A 20,461-nucleotide genomic window follows, 5' to 3' on the forward strand; every position below is an offset into this window, starting at 1 on the left:
GATTATTCAACTGCCCCAAAACCGAATAACTGAATTTGGCCGAATACCAAGACTAAAGCTAAACTTCGGTATCCCTAGCTAAATAATACAGATACTGGGAGTGTATGGCTCCCCATTCTTTTTACTGCTAGGGTGTTATATCAAAAAAGTTGATGACAGTTAACTAGAATACTATAATCCGGCTAAGTCTAAAGATTAAATATTCTACCAACTCCTCAGGTTTTTCTACTTTAATATTTCTGTACCCACATAAGTTTGGTTTAGATAAATCAACTGCAGGCTGAATTTTATCACAGTACAGGTTTGTAATATGATATTTAAAAATTGCCACTATGACACAAACTTATCGTAGTAGCCACATTTAAAAAATTCAATAGTAATTTATATAATATGTATAATTATTATATTATATACATATATTAATTATACATACATATATACATACAATATGTATGTATATGTATTTTATATAATTATATAATTTATTATATATATATTCAATAGTAATTATATAATATATATAATTTATATATAACTATTATGTATACATATATTTTACATATATATGTATGCGTATATATATATATATATATATATATATGCACATGAACACACACACACATAACTGACAGATTCTGTGTATTGGCTTGCTCACCTTCATTCTACCTTGCTTCTAATTAAAGAGGATGGAAAGCTAAAAAAAAACCATGCATCCCAGGAGTTGACTGTACCTAGTCTTTGGTTGCATATTAGGTTACACCCATTGGATGACGTCTTGAGAGAGCTGAGTGAAGCAGAGGCCATTTTTCCTATTTTGTTGTTGTTGTTTCTGCTGGCCAGCAAGGACAAGGACAAGTGAGGCTTTTCTCCTGTGTTCCAGTGTCCACCTGCCAGATTCTTCTGTGCCAAAAGGTGGGTGTGTCAATGACAGAGGCAGCAGCATCTGCTTGATTTCTTGTTCCTGATCACTGGGACACAATTGTAGGTAACAATTCTCCAGCCTTCCAGATGTCAAGCAGTGGCAATGGTGACAGCCTATTAATTTCGGCTCCTTCAATTCATAGTTTCACCCATAGCTTCAAATGAGACAGCTTACCTGGTGGACTAGTTCTGTCTAGTTCTCAGATGTGTTTCTGGAGGCCAAACCCAGAACCCACTCCCTTCAGCAATGCAATGATTTTGTAAGCGTCTAATTTACTATATTAAATCTTCCTGCCTAAAATATCTACAGAAGTTCCATCTTCCTGACCAAAACAACATTTGAAAGAAGTTTTACAGTTTTCTCAAAATATTTTAGCATATTTTAAAAATATTTGTTCAATATCTTAAATTTTAATATGCCTAATATATAATAAATACAATTTAGGAAAGAAAGGATACCCAAATATCACCAAATTATGAGAGCTTTACCTTTACATATTAAAAGCAGAACTCTTTGTAAAACATTGCTGTTAATGTCAATCAACTTTACAGGAGAACAAGGTTACATATGGAGATTTTAATCTCTTTTTCCAAAAAAAAAAAAAAAAAAAAGACAGTACAGGTAATACTGTGAGATAACAAATGAGAGTGAATTCCACACAACTCAATCATTTATTTACAAGTGGAAATAGTATGCAAAAGAGAGAAATGTGGTAAATAAGAACAGAATAAATCAATCTAAGTTTATAGGCAAAGGACAAAACCGTGGACCCATCCAAGGCAGGTAACTGGGATGAAATGGCCCAGGAACCTCACAGGACTATCCTCTCAGTAAAATGGTGAATTAGAAAAAAATAATCTAACCATAAAATAAAAGACAAATGAATGGGTTCAGGGGAAAAGGTAGAAGTATCCCCTGCAAAACCATGTCCACAGTCTGCCCAGACCTAGGGTTTCATTGTACAGATGAGAAATTAAAATGGTCCAAGGTTATGGTTTCCCAAAGGGCTGGCAGAAGCAATTGTAAATATTTTTTTGGAGGGATACATCAGTATCCAGACCTTATAGGAGTCCCACAAATAAATCCCAACAAGTGTGAGCCCATAATACAAAAATCATAGAATACCTGAGAAGAAAGACCAGCATGAATAGGTTGTCCCAAGAAATAATAAATAAGACAAAGAATTAGAGTCCTCCACCAAAGAATTCAAACATTGTACTACCTAATACACAATTAACATGGCTATGTTTAAAATAAGTAAAATAAAGACAGGACTAATAAACTGGTTTAATACAGAGTGTAAGAAAAGGTTCAAGCAGTTTTTAAGAAAATGAAATAGAACTTTGTATCATCCTAGGAACAATACAGAAAAGAAACAATCTAGGTATTTTAAGTAGAAAGGGGTGGATTTAAAACAGCTCAACTGGTCCGTGGAACATTGTTGGAAAAGTTGGAGGGGCAGGTTCTCGGCCAAGGGATGTCTCCCAGAATACCAGGGATGTCTCCCAGAATACCTGCCAGAAGAGCCACTACCTCTAAGTCTACATTGGAAACATTACATGCAAGAACATATATTACAGCTACAATTCAAACATCAGGGGATCATTACTTTTACTTCCCCAAATATTTCTTGACATCTATGAGTTGGTGAGTGGGCACTTGAACAAAGAGTCCAGTCAGCACCTCCATGACAATTCTATCTCCAGAAAACTGGAGAACAGACTGAGCAATATCATTATAAAAATGACTCATGTTTGCAGTCTTGTCTGCAGAAAATAGTCAAAATGGGCAGGACTCCATCTCATCTTTACCGTGTAAATTTTGTTGCATTTTTCACCTTTCAAAAATCGTGGGATTACATCTAACTGATAAAATCTAATTCTTCCCCTAAGGATTCATGCTACATTAACAACATGATGCTAGCACCACTTGGTTAAGGGGAGTGGGTAAAAACTATGAAAAACATATCCCTATATTGTCTTCCTTCCAACAGAAGATTGGAGGTTTATTCTGTAAAACAGATGTTCTCTTGAACTGGGCAATGCCAACTACAGTTGAGAACCTAGGAAGCATACTAAGAACAGGATTAAATAATCTTATGTATACTGAATGCTGAAATTTTCAGTTCCCCCTCCTCAACTTTGTTCCTATAACACAGGCAGCCAGGAAGCCATAAACTAAGCAGGATACCTTAAGAATCATCTTTGAAAAACATAACCAGCCCTAAAGGAAAGATCTAGTGATACTGACATCAGGAGTTCCTCCCAAAATGGCCCAGACAGATCATCCTGCATAGAACTCAAAGCTGATTAAGTCCTACCAAAACTACCAGAGCTTCTAATGAGGTTTTTCATCCTGCACACTTAATCAAACAAATAAAATCAACTTCAAGAAAGATTATGTAGTATGACAAAATCCTGGAAAGTTCTATCAGTAACAACTTTAGAGAGATGAGAAGATGCTGTATCCAAGAAACAAGAACAGGTACCATAGACAGGAACATTTAGAGAACAAGAAATTACTCTCTAAAAATTTATATATAAACAGCAGAAATGAAAAGTCTGCAAATGAGGCCTCACAACTGCCCTAACTTACTTTCTTGAAGGAGTTTCCAAGGTGGAGTCCTGGAAGGGGGATGCCCTAGAGAACCTAGCACCCTTCTGTGAACTGGGGAGACAAAGTCAGGAGTGTAGAGGCACCAGGGTGACTAGAGTTCATAGAGCACAGAACTGGCAAGAGCTGCACAGAATACCTCTTTAGTCTTTGACTGAGTACTGATTAGTACATGCATATGAACAAATTACCCAATGTTGGGGAAGGAACCACGTGAAAAAAGCAGAGGGAGCAATGTTCTGGACCCACACAGGACCAGAGATATTTTATGTTATAACTAGTCAGAGCAGAAAACCTCCTCACAAAAATCAAGGCATATAAAATAGTCCTCAGAAGGATTTTGCCTCAGTAGTGGGGTAACATTGTCCCAAATACTGCTCTGGTTGCACCTAATAAAATAACCCATTAAAGTGATCAAGAACCAAACTCATGAATATTTACAGAAAAGGAAAAACATCCACTATGCACATGGCAAAATTCACAACTACTGCAAAACAATTTATGGGGTGCCTGGGTGGCTCAGGTCATGATCTCAGGGTTCTGGGATCAAGCCCCAAGTCAGGATCTCTGCTCAGCAGAGAGTCTGCTTCTCCTTCTCCCTCTGCCCCTGCCCTCCCTGCCTCCAGCTTGTGCTCTCTCTCAAATAAATAAAAACTTTAAAAAAAATTACTTCATTTAAAAAAATTACCAAGCATGCATACAGCAGAAAAATATGAGCCATAATGAGGAGAAAAGCAAATGAACAGAAATAGTTGTAAATATGACACAGATATCAGTTAGTAGGAAGAGACCTTAAAACAATTATAGTTAATATTCCACATATTCAAGAGGGTAAAGGAAAAATTGAGTATATTAAAAGTAGAGACATGGAAGATACAAAAACAACTGAAATCAGATATCCAAAGAAATAAAATGTCTGACACGAAAACCATACTGAATAGAAGCAACAGCAAATTATGTAAGAAATAATTAGTGAACTTGAAGACAGAGCAATGAAAACTATTCAAAAGTTAACAGAGGGAGAAAAAAAAATGTCTGAAAAAAATAATTAACTGAGTATCAGTGAGCTATGGAACAACTTGAAGCACCCTGCAAATCAAGTGCCCAAAGAAGAGGGTGGGGGTAATAAAAATATTTGAACAAACGATAGCTGAAATTTTTCCAAATTTGATGAAAACTATAAACTAACAGATTCCAGAAGCTTGACAAATACTTAGCACAACAAACATGAATAAAACTATAACAAAGAATATCATAATCAAATGTCTTAAAACCAATAATAAAGTGAAAACCTTAAAGGCAACCAGACCCCTGCCCTCCCCCATAAAAAGAAATACTTAGAATTCTATACCCAGCAAAACTATCTTCAAAAAATAAAGGTAAAATAAAAACGTAAGAAAGATATAAGCCATAAGGATGCTGAAGGAATTCATGACCAGCAAACTTGCAGTACAAAAATATTAAAGAAAGTCTAACAGGCAGGAAAAGAAAGATATCAGGTGGAAATATGGATCTACACAAAGAAATGAGGAGCACTAGAAATGTGGGTATATGTAACAGCATTTCCCCCTCATTTTTAAAGCTCTTTTTAAAATTTGATTGTATAGGGGGGCCTGGGTGGTTCAGTCGGTTAAGCGTCCGACTCTTGGTTTCAGCTCAGGTCATGAGCTTAGAGTTGTGAGATTGAGCCCCATTTTGGGCTCCGTGCTCAGTGTGGAGTCTGCTTGAGATTCTCTCCCTTTCCTTCTCCCTCCCCCACTGTCCCTCTTCCCTCTTTCTGCCCACACACACGCTCTCTCTCTAAGACAAATAAATAAAATATTTCACATGTGATTGTATAAAGCAAAAATAAAAATAATTTAAAAATATATTATGGGGTTACAAAGTATAGAGGAGTAAAATGTATGGTAACAATACCACAGAGGCCACAAAGGCCAGCTGGGGAGAAATGGAAGTATATTGATGTAAGGCCCCTAAGCATGAAGTGGCAGTTAGAGATGTATAATACCAACTGTAAAGCAACACTAAGATGGCAAAGCGAAGAGTTACAGGTAACAAAGCCAATAAGGAGATAAAAGAATGATAAAAAAACAAAAAACAAAACAAAACCTCAAATCCTATTAAAAGCCTGAAGAGAAAAAAAAAAGGGAACAAAGAACACATGGGGAAGAATAGAAAATAAATAGCAGACTGGTAGATTTAAACAAAATTGTATCAGTCACCATGTTAATATAAAGGTCAAAAACCTCAATTAAAAGGCAAAGATATTAGACTGAATGAAAAAGCAAGACCCAACTATCTGTTGTATGACCCCCCAAAATATCATTTTTTACATAAACACACAAATAGGTTAAAAGGATGGGAAAAGACACTAGTCTAACATTACTTTTTTAAAAAGCTATAGTGGCTCTAATGAAGAAACTGGTTTTCAGAGCAAAGAATTTACCAGGGTTAAAGAGGGTCATTTCAGAATGATGAAGGGGCCATTTCCTATAAACATAATAGCCCTGAATGTGTCTTCAAATAACATGAAGCAAAAACTGATAAAAAACTGCAAGGAGAAAAAGATACATTTATAATTATAGTTGGAGATTTGAATACTCTTCTCTCAATAATTATATACAAAAATACCAGTAAGGATACAGAAGACTTGAACTCCAATTAAATAAAGCTAATTGACATTTATATAATATTCCACCCAACAGCAAAACACATTCAAGTGCACACAGAACATTTACTAAAGTAGGGCGCATTTGGGGTCATAAAACATTTCAAGACATATTTCAAAATATTCTGCAGAATTTATCTGGTCTTTGTCCAGGGTTCCTGGCATGGAGCTCCTAAAACCCTTAGAATTTCCCAAACAATGTGTCTTTTTTAGTCATCATGGTACATGCTAGTGAGGTGACTCATGGGGGGGGGCCCTAGATAGTTTATGCCAACAGGAAGTCTTAGGATGGCAATAGCCCACACCAGAAAGACCACCACCTAATTAGAATGTTGAGACAGCCATCCTGACATCCTGGGAGGGTAGGAGCCTGGGGAATTAGAGACTGAGTTTAATCACAAGGTCAATGCTTTACTAAAATCCTCCCAACATGATGAAACCCTAAGAAAAACTCTGGACTTCCTTAGATCTTAAAAGTTCTCATCACAAGGAAAAAGTTTTGTAGCTATGAATGGTGACAGATGCTAGACTTACTGTGATCATTTTGCAATATATACAGATATCAAATAATTACACTGTACCCCTGAAATAAAATGTCAGTTATATCTAAATTAAAAAAAAAAAAAACTGTTAGCTAGGAAGCAACAGAAAGTTACTCAAAGGGAGCTGAAAGCTCTCAGCAGAAGGAAGGGGAAGGGACAAAAGCAGGGAAGGAATGTGTTTTGTTTTGCCAACCCAACAGTTCCAGCCAAGTAGAAGCTCAACTAGGTGTTTCTCCTGACAGCCGGTTGCTAGGTGTGTCTCATCTGAGAGCCCCATATCTGAGCTAGTTTGAGCTGGACTGGAGCTGAGGAGGACCAGCGCAGAAGCCCCCGAGTTGTCCTAAAGTTACCTTTAGCTCATTTTAATACTAAGATCTCCTTCTATGGGTGGAGTTTTCTGCCATTTTTTGAACGTATGATGTATGCACTACCCCATGACATGCTAGGCATGGGCCATTGAACCAAAAGGGCCTGTGCAAGCTCCCTGCTCCCACCCTCACACTGATAAAAGTTTCCTGCACTAACAGCATGGTGAGACAATTCTTTATGAAGCCCTATCTTCTTACTTGTAACAAGCAATAAAAAGTTCTTAGCTTTCAACATTTCCTTTGGTTGTGTTCAGTGTGATGTACCCCAACAGTGAACCCCTTAAGTTCAGTTACATAACCAAAAACAAACAAACGAACTAAACCTCTGGACTTCCTGATCACTTGATATGTTTTATTTCTTGACCTAGTTACACAGTTGTTGATTATAATTACCCATTAACTTATGCGCTTTTCTGCATATAAATTTCACAATAAAATATTTTTAAATATTGAAATTAATTCAGATTTGATGAAGGCATACACCTGCAGATTTGAAAGCACTTAAATCCCAACCATGATAAAAAGTAATCTGTAGCTAGACATGTAATAAAAACTGCAGATCTCCAAAGATAAAAGGAACAGGCCAAAGAAGTCAGCTCAAAATCCACAATTTTAAAGAAATAATTTCAGAAAGTGAATTCCACTTTGAAGGAATGAATGTATGAGATGCTAGTAAAAAAAGGTAAGCCAAAAAAAAAAAAAAAAAAGATAATCAGATAATCATGCATGCAAACCTAAACATTAACTCCATAAAATATTGATAATATCCAATTTGGAGGTCAATAAAGAACTAGAGGAACCAAAATTAACAAGTTTTAACATCTTTATGTTGTTTGGAAGAAGGTACATATATTTACCATTTTTGGATGTTAGGCATGTTAAATTATTAAGGGTAATCAAAAGTATTTAGAATGTTTACATTTCAAATCAGTCAAGGAAAAATATATTTAAAAAATTCAAGTAATTAAAAAACAAGATGAGAAAAAGGATGGGAAAGAAGCATAGCACAGAAAAAGAGAAAAACAAAGCACAAATAATATGGAAAAAATAAGTCCAAATAGATTTGCACTTCTGCACTATGGTGGGACAAATACTCTTAAGAGTTCCTTCAATACAAAAATACTAGATTGCAAAGAAAACAGACTTTTTAATTCACTCTTGGTTAAACTACATAAGGGAAATCTCCAGGACCAATCCCCTACAATCACAGGGGGAAAAAACTGAGCTGAAACAAAAGCAGGAAAGGATCAGGAAGCATCAGGCAAAACGCAAACGTGAAAGGTGGGATTCACCCGAACACAAATGCCTGCAATCGACCTTTGGAGACAAAACTTTGGGACTGTAGCAAGGTCAGGGAGCTGAAAATAAGACAAACTAAGACAACTGCATTCAGGAAGGAATCCTTCAGGGGGCTACAGTGATACCGAATGGGTTCGTACTGACTCACTGGAAGCAAACGCAAATCGTATCTGAGGGGAGCATGCACAATTTCGGTCCTTTGTCTTCCCACAGACTAAGCTCGGCCACACGCTCAAGGAAACAGGCTAATCGACAGGTGCACGACAACATCCAAAAACTTAGACTTACAGACTTAAAATATTGAAATAATCAAAAACAGAATACGAAATATTTATGAGTTTTTAAAAATTAGAAACGGACTTATAAAAGGCTATAATGAATAAATGGGAAGATTAGAAAAAGAATCAAATGAAAAATATAATTATTAAAATTAAAACCATCATTAGTGTTTTAAACAGATCAATGCTGAAAAACAAATTAAGGAGCAAGAGACAGAGCTGCTGAAATTAACCAAAATGCAGCAGATAAACAAGATGACAAAAACTATGAGATTGAGGGACATAAAGGATGGAATAAGAATATCCATCACTTGTGCAATGAGAGTCCTACAAGAATAGAAAAGCAGTATTTGAAGAACCAGTGGCCAAATGTTTTACGGAACTAACATGAATTGAGAAAAACAGGAAGCCAGCATATGCTAAGGATGAAAAGGAAATTCACATCTCCAAACATCACAGTAAATCTGTAGAACACCAAAGGAAAAAAAACAAGGATTAAAAGGAGATGGAAATAAAAGATGAACTAAAAAGTCAGAATGCAGAGGCACGAAGATAGTGAAAGGTTAACTTAAAGCCATAGAATAAGTAACAAGGCTGCGATAATACCCACTGCATTCTCACTTTTAACTATTTTATTTTAACTACTATTTTATTCTCTTTTTAAACTGGCCCAAACTGTTTTACCCTTAACTTTTTTTTTTAAACCTGTTTAATAATTTCTAGCTGAAATAATACAAGGATTATTAGAAAAAATTTTAATGTATTATCTAAAACAGTAATATTATCCTTTTTATCAGTTTAACAACTTTACCAGTATACTACATGTAGAAAATTCCGTAGTCCTTGACCCAGAGTACCAAATATTTGCATGTGAATGACTTTTGATGTTCTTGCTCTAAGTTATTGTTTTTGATAACCTCAAACTCCCTGTTAAAAATCCTTGGTTAGGGGGGCGCCTGGGTGGCGCAGTCGTTAAGCGTCTGCCTTCGGCTCAGGGCGTGATCCCAGCGTTCTGGGATTGAGCCCCACATCGGGCTTCTCCGCTAGGAGCCTGCTTCTTCCTCTCCCATTCCCCCTGCTTGTGTTCCCTCTCTCGCTGGCTGTCTCTCTCCCTGTCAAATAAATACATAAAATCTTTTTAAAAATTTTAAAAATAAAATAAAATAAAAAAATAAAAATCCTGGGTTAGGAAATTTTCAAATTTCAAGAAATCTAAAACTAAATTAAAACTTCTTACCTAAAAGAAAGTATCTTCCATTACTCTTTATTCACATTTGTATACTTTATTTTTATCATCTTTTCTTTAGATTATATTTGCAAAGGTTATAAATTCGAGGACAGGACTCTTCTGAATCAGTGCTGAGATACACTTTGGTGTGTTCTAGAAGCTTACATCTTGCAAATTGTAACATGTCCACAACCTTATACCTAATTTTTAACCTTGCAGGCAAATGGTGAAGGCAATTAACAATGGGAAAAAGAGAACACCTATTGATTTAGTAATTGTATTTGTTGTGGATATGACATACTTAATCTCATCTCCAAAAATAAGAAGATTCAAAAACATCTAATCATTACTTTAAAACCCTACACAGACTAGCCAGAAGGAAATGGACTTCTTCCATTACCTAGCATTCTTAAAAACCTATCACACTGCCTTTCTGGTGTCCATCCTTCCTTCCCTTAATCTACCTGGATGGAGAGTTCCTTCTAGTTCTCTACAACATGTACACTCCCCTGCCCAACTTCCCACCCGGCCCCTGACACACGATTCTTTTGATATTTACTGAGTGCCTTTTATGTACTAGGCATCATAGTAGGTTCTGGTGTACTCAGAAGCATTAACTGGATATATGTTGTTTTGGTATTTTTTTAAAAATCAACTTATTAAATGGTACATAGTACTTCAGTCAAAGATACCTGTATTTTTAGTGGTTGGCAGAATAATTTCTTATTTGGAAATTTCCTAATGGGCTGAATTTCTTGAGCCATTCCACATTTCACAGAAAAAAACCTGTTCTTTGCTATGTCATAGAAATGATTTGGCTAGTCTATTTTTTACACATAGATGTATATATCTTCCCCTCACCCCCCCCCCCATTTTGGGGAAATGTAAAATACTAACCATGATATTCTTTTTGTTGAAAAGCAATATAAAATAACTTTAGAAATAAGATAATTTTACATTATTTCTTCTGTTATATTTTTATGCTTTGTGCCAGAATTTACTTCCCATAACTATACTTGCTTTTCTCTAGAACATTTTATATTGAATTTCCACATTATTGAATATCTATTAGTGTTTAATTTAGAGGAGCTTAATAAATAGCTAAATCTGAGAACAATGGCCTTTCCTTTGCTTTCTAGACCTTTTTTCTGAACATGCTTATTTATGTACAATGGGGAAATCTGACCCTGCTCTCTTCCAGTCTGCCAACAGTTCTTTTTGCACCTCTTCTGGTAGTTTGTAGAAAACTTCAGGATCAATGTCAGAAGGAAAGGTAATTTTCTCATCACTAGAATCTTGCTCTTTATTTTCTCTAAGTCTTTCATGATGAGAGACTGTCACTATTGGTTCCTTATGGCTATCTGTAGTGCGGTTTTTGGAGAACAGTTGCTCACTCTGCAAATTTGGAAATGAATGGAAAATAGATACAGCAGGGTTTGTATTTGAAAAATGAAATCCTTGAGATTCTTTAGGTCCTTGACTCATTCGTTCATCTTTTAATCTACTGTCTACATAATGTGAATAATCCTTTTGGCTAGATGGAGAAGAGGAACTCCTGGTATTTAAACCTGATGTTCCTGGTTCACAGGCAGATACAGACGATACCTGTTTACTATTGGATAAATGATCTGTAGGACTTAAGGGACTATCTTGCATTTGTTTTGTAGAAAAGAAAGATAATACTCCTCTAGAGGCATGTAATGGACAACTCAAACTTCGTTTGCCTTGAACTTTTTCTCCAGATTCTCCAGAAAGGATTTCTTCTTGAATATCTACTGGAAGCTGCTTAAAGACTTCTTGGTCAATACCCTCAGGAAGTGAGCAGAGTGGGAATTCATCACTGTCTTTGTCTTTAGAAATATTAGTATCTAGTGGAGCCTCCCCAGTTCTTGTACTTTCAATTCTTCCAGATGGTAGAAAATCCCAATTTGTTTCTTTGTCTTTGGAAAAATCCTCCGTATGACTGTCTTTCATCTTCTAGAACACAAGAATAACAGAGCAATTTCAGATATCTGATATCTTTTCAATACTCATGCTGCTGAAGAGTACTATAGCCATTATCTGACCAACATCTTTCTAACCTACTCAATAATTTCATTCCTTGTGGCCAGTTCCAAACAACTAGAGATGATAAATCCACCACAATTAGTCACACTATTGTGTGCGTTTTTATCCACTATCCTAGGGAGAGGTTTCCTTCCTAGATAGCATTGAGTCAGAAGATAGGTACGTGTTTGGAAACTTGGAAAGTACCTTAACAATCGTGTTTTCAAATTTACAATTCTGTGAATAAAGGAATGGTACCCTAGAAAAGTAAATGATTCACCTACAGGTATCTAAAAAATATGTATATATGCATAGAGCACCATGGGCTGGTTTTCTCAATATCCTTATTCTGAAGTGTAACATTTAACAGAAAGAAAAAAATATATTTCTACGGTAAAAATCCTACATCAATATGAAGTTATAATGCTGTTTATATTTACATAAAATAAAAATTTAAGAACACTTTCAGTTCTAATTTGCATAATTTTTCTATGTAAAGTTTTTCACTTAAATTTTCCCTCTAGTTTTAAGCACCATGAAAATGTATACACAATCAAATATAACTCAGGAAACATCAACATAACAGTAACTGCAAAAAAAGTAAAAGGAGAAGAGATCTGGGACACAGTATTTACCATATGCCCACATGCACAAGGTACTTTTGCTTATGTTTACCTCTCTAATACCACTATAAATTAAAGACTTATAATTCTGATTCTACCAAATTAGAGGTAAAAAGTAAACTCCTTTTTAAATTTCAGTTAATAAAGGGAATAAAAAGGGCTACAGGAAAAAAGTAATTTGAAGAGGCACTGATAGGGGCACCTGGGTGGTGCAGTCGTTAAGCGTCTGCCTTCGGTTCAGGGCGTGATCCCAGCGTTCTGGGATCAAGCCCCACATCAGGCTTCTCCGCTGGGAGCCTGCTTCTTCCTCTCCCACTCCCCCTGCTTGTGTTCCCTCTCTCGCTAGCTGTCCCTCTCTGTCCAATAAATAAATAAAATCTTTAAAAAAAAAAAAAAAAGAGGGCACTGATTCGTTATTTCTATAACAGTATTCTGTTCTCATTTTCAACTGAAATGTAAATGAAAATATTACTGAAATTATTCTGATTAAACATTAAAACAAATAATAAAAACATTTTGAATTAAGAGCTGATCGTAGGCAAGCACAATTTAGTAAAATATGATTATTTTTTAAAGCATCCCATATTTAGTAACTACAGGTTTGCTAAATGGCCATATATATAAGGTTTTGTTTTAGTCACTTGAAAATATGACTGGCCTTTGCTTCTCTACTGCCACAGTCTTAATTTCTACAATTGTAGAATGAGTAGTCAGATTATATCAATCTTGCTATCAAAATTCAGTGTAATTTCAAAACCAAGAAAATTTAAATAGTTTAACAAAAACATTGGGGGGATACTGGTAGTTTATGTATAAATTAATAGACAAAAAATTTTATTTCCAGTATCTAGAAATGTTTTCATATTTATTAGCTAATCATCATATTCCTGTTGCTATAAAATGTTTTAACACTTCCAAAACAAGGAACCTCCATAACAGTATTCTCTTTATCTAGTGATGCTTATGTTTTCTTCTTAGATCACAGTACAGTACACTTATGGCTGACAACCATAATATGAGAGGTAACATACACAAATCAGTCATTCAAACACTCACCCAAAAGATCTCTAAATTGTACCAATGGAACACAAACTTAGGTTTGTAATTTAACTACACAAATCCAAGAAGAGTGTACTTACAAAACTGCGCTTGCCAGACCGTGAAGTTGTTGATAATGATGGTGTTAAATAATAATCAATAGTCCCTTTCTTAGGAGTATTTAATGTTTTAAGGTTGCAGAGGCACACGCTTAAAAGGGTAAGATGAAACGGCATCTTCACATTCACCATGTTTCGAAAAAGTTTCATAAGTATATCAACCATTGGGGTCATCACATCGCAATTTCCTAAACAAAATGTTTGAGAAGACTATATCTAAGCACATTATAACATAATTAATATTAAAAGCTCAATATAATTTATATTGCTTAGATTAAGAAGTTAAAATCCCAAAGAGATATCACTGGAATATCCTGCCATTATATACTATACCGGGACAATCTCAACACTAATACTAAATGCCAAATGAGTTAAAGTTTTCAGATGATTTGAAATATGGGACTTCTGGTTATGGGAGTGTGATCAGGTCAGAAAATCTTCTCCCCAAAAAACTATAATAAAACTGGACAAAATTGTCAAAAACAACCATTTTGAGGATCTGAAAATGGACCAAAGGCAAATAAATTGAGAAGCACTGATTTATAAAAGCTAGTAGAACTTATAGATGAGAAAGGAGGAGACCGCAGCCTTACTGGCTGGGGTTGTTTGTATCTTCTTCTATGCAGCAGTCTTGCCAGGGTGAGGCTGTCTGTGAGAGCCAGTAGCTTTGCTGCCAGAAAGGACAGACTTGATTTGAGGCAGAGGGCAAAAGCCCATACCCAGCAGAGTTTCTGGTAAAGTGAATAAACTTGGTAGGTAACAAGTGGGGAAATCACACAGCTCTCTAGCCTGAGGTTACAGTTGTGGCTGGATTGAGTGAAACATCAGTAGACGAGCCATAAATTTAACCAGGAGATCTGGAAATGAGAGAACCACAAAGGGATCAGATAAGCTCTCCTCATAACCCCAGCTGACTGGGAGACTGTGTGCACATGGAGGGGAGGGGAGAGAGGGCCCAAGCTCTCTACACATTACTGACTGGAACAGCAACAAGCATACATGGAAGATGCAAGAGGGCTACAGAAAATAAAAGCCAAGGCAGAGTTGAAAATGGCCTAAATTTTGAAAGCACTCTCCAACCCATGCACTTATCTGAAGGCACAAGCCTTTCAGGCTCTAGCATTTGAGCAAAAGCTTTGACCAGTCATTGGCTAACCACTAAACTAGGCAGACACAGGGGTAACCTCAGAAGCTAAAATAAAAAATTTAAATTTAAATTAAAAAAAAAAAAAGCTAAGCAAAGAAATCAGAGGCTACACATCACAGGGGAGGTAGATTCTGCAGCTTAAGTTCAGACAAGTTAGAAAAGGAAAAGGAAAAAAAAAAAAAAAGCCCACAAGAAGAAAATCCAAATCCAGAGTTGCTAGAATACATTATCTAAAATGTCCACTTTTCAACAAAATATAATACATGAAGAAATAGGAGTGTGATTAGAGTCAGGAGCAAAAAGCAGTCAATTGAAATTGATTTGGATTTAGCAGACTTCAAAGCTGCTTCTATAGATATGTTCAAAAAACTAAAGGGACACGTCGGTGGCTCAGTGGGTTAAGCCTCCAACTCTTGATTTCTGCTTAGGAAATTACTCAAAATATGTTCTCTGATCAACACGAAATTAAAGCAGAAATCAACAACAGAATGAAATTTGAGAAAACATCAAATATCTAGAAACTAAACAACAAATTTCTGAATAAGCTTAGAGGTCAAAGAAGAAATCACAAAGGATATTAGAAATGATTTTGACCTCAATGAAAAGGAAATACAACAAAGTGTTACGGAATGCAGCTAAAGCACCACTAAAAGGAAATGTATAACTTTAAACTCGAATTATTAGAAAATAAGGTAAGTATAAAACAAATAATGGAAGCTTCCATCTTAAGAAACCAGAGGGAAAAAGGCAAATTAAACTAAAGCAAGCGGAAAGAAGGCAACACAAAGAGCAGAAATAAATGAAATAGAAAGTAGAAAAACAACAGAGAAATCAATGACACCAAAAGTTGGATCTTAGAACAAGATCAATAAAACCTTTGAGTGAGGCCTCACTCATATAAACCTTTATTAGAATGATACAGAAAAAAGGAAAAAACATGCATTACCAAAATCAGGAATGAAAGAGGAGACATAGATCCTACAAAAATTAGAAGGATAATAAGGGAATATTGACAACTTCATGCCAACAAACTAGACAACTTGAATGAAATGGATACATTCCTAGAAGATAAGTTACCAAAACTGACTCAAAATAAATAGAAAATCTGAATAAACTTATAATAAATAAAAAATTAAATTCCTATTTTAAAATCTTCCCACAAACAAAAGCCCAGGACCATGAATAGCCAAAACAATTTCAAAATACAACAAAGCTGGAGAACTTACACTACTTAATTTCAAAACTTGTAACAAAGTATCAGATAGGGCAGAACTGGTATAAGGATAACCACATAAATCAATGAAATAAGAAAATCAAGAAATAAACTTCTTTAGAGTCAATCAGTTTTTGACAAAGATGCCATGAGAATTCAAGATATAACCTGTTTAAGAAATTCTGTTGGAACAACTGGATATCCACATACAAAAGAATGACTAAGCCTCTTATCTTACACCATACACAAAAATTTATTCAAAGTAGATCTAAGTGTAAAGCTTAAAACTATAAATTTCTAAAAGAAAACACAGGAGGAAATATCTGTGATGTTTGGGTTAAGCAAAGAATTTTTATATAGGACGCCAAAAGCATTATCCATAAAAGAGAAAAAAAACCAAACAAACACAAAACAAATGTAATACCACTACAAGGCCACAAGAATGACTACAATAAAGTAAACTGACAATACTAAGTGTGAGAGAGAATATGAAAGCCTGGAACCCTCATACATTCTTGGTAAGAATATAAATTGTTATACTCACTTTGGGGAAAAGTTCGGCAGTTTCTTAAAGTTCAACCTACCATATAACCCAGCAATTCCACTCTTTGTAATCTACCCAAGGTAAACAAAAACATACATCTGCCCAATGACTTGCATGAAAATATTCATAGCACCATTTTTCTTAATAGCCAAAAACTGGAAATAATCTAAATGCCCATAAAGAAGTTATTTTGTGCCATATAATACATCATCATAGTTTTGTTTTCTCTGAACTTGGGAAACCCTGCTAACTGCATCTTTATTTTTATTATCTATTAAAAAACATTTTCCTGTAAAAATTCCTGATAGAATGAAGGTATTTAATAGCTCACTAACTCCCTGTGAAGACCCTCCATCTTTGGATCATATTTCTAATTCAAAGTTTTTTTAAGAGTTCAACCTGCCAATTAAATTTTTAGAAAATTAGCCCATACCTGTCCCTAACTTCTGAATCAAATGCGATGGAATAGGGCACTGACGACTCTCACGGCTACAGTGATTCTCAGATGAATACCGACGGATTACTAATCTGATTGTATGTGGCTTCCTTCCATCTTGGCATACTCTAAAAGGAAAGAGAAAGTGGAAACAAGGAATTAGAGAAGTATTACCTAAAGACTTTTTTATCTATAGAGGTATCAGTTTAGTAACCCTAACAATTATAAATATGGTTGATAATAGGCAGTAATAAAAGACTCTGAATAACCCAAACAAATTTCACCACATCTATGCACCAAAGCTCTAAAATCTTAAATGTAAGGCTCTCAGGCCTCATTCAGAATTGAGTGCAATCAGGAAAAAAACAGAAATAAGATATAATTATAACAAGCCATTTTATAATCCAAGTACAAACATAACTAAAAGCAACATATAAAATCAGCAGGAAATTTAAGAAACTAAGGGACTCATTCACTGGTAGAGGCAAATGCATGAAAAATGACAGATTTTTTTACACAGGAAAAAAAAAATAAGATTACAAAAAGAGGGGTGCCTGGGTGACTCAGTCAGTTAAGTGTCTGCCTTCAGCTCAGGTCATGATCCCAGGGTCCTGCTCAGCAGAGAGCCTGCTTCTCTTTCTCCCTCTGCCTGCCTCTCTGCCTACTTGTGCTCTCTCTCTCTCTCTCTGTCAAATACATAAATAAAATCTTAAAAAAAAAAAAAAAAGATTACAAAAAGAAAAAAAAATTTAAATGACATAACTTTTGTCAACAAGCACTCCTGAATAGACCCAAGGAACAGTAATATCACCATTATATGGCAAATAAGAGCAATAGCTTGAAAGATCAATTACATACTATATTTAAGTAGTACATGTACATGCATCTTAAAAAGTGTTACACTCAAATGGTCTTGGTTTTAGTGTTGAAAAGTTTCAATGAGACAGAAAATTCACCTAAAAAGTAGAAAATCTAATTACTAGAATGTCATTAAAAAATAATATTTTTCTTTTTATATGTATGGCAAAACATTAAAAAATCAAAAACACAAGATAAAAATATTGTACACTGTTAAACATAATCAAATTGAAGATTTTGAACTGGGAAATTTGGATTTTTATAATAAGTAATTTTTTCTTTATTGTTTTATCACAAAATGTCTTGATTGCTGCCTTACTAAGATAATATCTTACACGGTTCCTGTAAACATGTTACTAGCTTAAATATCTTCCAGTTAAACTTTTTCTATTAAGTCATTATACTAAAATTTAAAGAGTGTTACTTGGTTCCTATAATTAATTAGGTAAAGGTTATATTCTAAGCAAGCTTAAACTAGAGGGAAAACACATTCACACGAACACAATTATTTTTTTGCCACTTAGATGGTATTATATCTTAGTCACTGAAATAAGGGGCCATGGTGTAGAAAGGGAATGGAAAGCAGAGATACGGATAAACAGTTCATAGTTGGTAATTTACGGGTTTAGAGCACCTAGCCGCATTTCTGGGTTGATCGTTCAAATATGAAAGTCTATAAAATTGTTGTGGTTTCTCTACATGCAGAGCTCTTTCCACTGGCCAGACATTTCATAGCAGTCTCACATTCAGCTGAAGCAGAGCAGATGACCCAGTTTCAGAAGCACACTCAGAGGCCCAGCCTGAGTTATATCACTGCAGCTGGATCATTCAGCCAGCCCCAGTTGCATGCAGCAAACAATGAGCTGCACGGCTCTGCTCGAGACATGAGAAGCACACAGCATGTGAGAGCAAAGCTGTAGGAAATTTTACCTCATCAGTTTACTGAGACTTAGAATCATCTAAAAATCTTTTTCTCTAGTCATAATTAGCGATCCGACCCTCATTTACAGAAGCACAGCTACTCAAAACTATTAGACCCCTGACAGCTTATTTTGAGAAATCAAAGAAATGGGAGGAAAAGAGACAATACTCTTCTATGGAACATTGAGAAACAGATACATGATAGTAAAGGAGCATCAGAAAATTAAACATCTTGTTCAGTTTACGCTATGCTATTCATATATCCATAATCCCAGCTGACATGTTCATGTCCTTACAGACCAGTGCCCTGCACACACCACACTCTGACTGCCTACACATAGCCCCACTGAGCTATTCCTTTGTCTGAGTCCATTTTCTTTTACATAGTCTGAGGCAAAGGAGATAATGAGGGTTCTTCTACTTTCTCCATCACTGGTGCTCTTCATAATTTCCTATCCTCAATCATCACAAATTTATAGGTGTAGAGATTCTAGATGGCCATAAAACCTTCTTAGTAACTATGAGCATCTTAAGAGCCGCAGTATAACCATAATGTTACTAAAACTAAGATTAATGGCAACAAATAAATTAAATTTAGTTAGAAGCACCTGTTACTATCTTTGTAATAGTTTATAATGGAGAGAAATTCAATGATAAATGATCTCTCTTTACACTGTTCAGTCTCCAGTTAGTCTATAAGTTCCAAGAAGAACATCAACTATACTTTCCATATACTTTATACAGAATATATAGAATGATATGGCAAAATGGAAACTCACCTGTTCAAAAGACTGGCAAGTAATTCTTCAATCTTATTTTTAGCTTCAACTTCTGATGAACATTTTTTAAATGAATCCTCTTCACTAAAAGACTACCAAAGAAGCACAAATAGGGATTTATCATAAACCCGAAAAAGCATATCCCGTTATGAGTGTGCATGCCAAATAGTCAGTACGTTCTTTACCACCTTCCCTCTCGTTTAATTTGAGCCATTCAGTTCACTTATATATTAACTCGTTTATCTGCAAGTTATTGTACTCCACTAGAAAACCAAGAAAGTTATAAAGCTCTAGTACCAACTCCAAGCTTTATTCTATGATTACCGTGAGGCTCTTAATCTCCTAGCACTTGAAATTGAGTTTAACTTTGGACATGTTATTTAACCTTTCTGAAGTACAGTATCCTCATCTTTAAAAAAAGAACAGGAGAGAGGGTAAAAGATATGAACAAATAATAGTACTACCCACTTTGAAGCTTTGTTGTGAAGATTAAATGGACTAAGGTATATAAAGCACTTAGTAAAGTGCCTGTCACATAGGGGGAAAAAAAATCAACGTTAACTAGCTGATTATACCTGTCTCCATTTCCTAAATCGTTAGACTAATCAGAAAACAAGATTTCTTAAAAATTAAAATATTTTGCAAAATGTATGCAATATAGGCTGTTAAAATTAAGTGATATTTAATCCAGGTAGCTAATTTGAAACAGAAGTACTAATTCTTATATCCAATTTAAAAATATTTACTAATCTAGGGGCGGCTGGGTGGCTCAGTCAGTTAGGCATCCAACTCTTGATTTCAGCTCAGGTCTTGGTCCCA

The 20,461-nt window shown here is 35.2% G+C and overlaps 1 protein-coding gene across 1 annotated transcript in view; it reads right to left on the minus strand.

Annotated features, from left to right (window-relative positions):
• Nucleotides 1-1,547: 1,547 nt before the first annotated feature.
• Nucleotides 1,548-20,461, minus strand: part of POLI (DNA polymerase iota) — a 30,873-nt gene continuing 11,959 nt past the window's right edge. Inside the window, exons 7-10 of the mRNA XM_026496339.4 lie at nucleotides 19,643-19,734; nucleotides 17,082-17,212; nucleotides 13,727-13,932; nucleotides 1,548-11,895 (exon numbers count right to left, since the gene is read on the minus strand). Coding sequence (XP_026352124.2) covers nucleotides 11,077-11,895; nucleotides 13,727-13,932; nucleotides 17,082-17,212; nucleotides 19,643-19,734 — 1,248 coding nt within the window. The 3' untranslated portion in view covers nucleotides 1,548-11,076. The remainder of the gene's footprint in view (nucleotides 11,896-13,726; nucleotides 13,933-17,081; nucleotides 17,213-19,642; nucleotides 19,735-20,461) is intronic.

Source organism: Ursus arctos, unplaced genomic scaffold (genome assembly GCF_023065955.2).
Source record: "Ursus arctos isolate Adak ecotype North America unplaced genomic scaffold, UrsArc2.0 scaffold_17, whole genome shotgun sequence".
Taxonomy (NCBI): Eukaryota; Metazoa; Chordata; class Mammalia; order Carnivora; family Ursidae; genus Ursus; species Ursus arctos.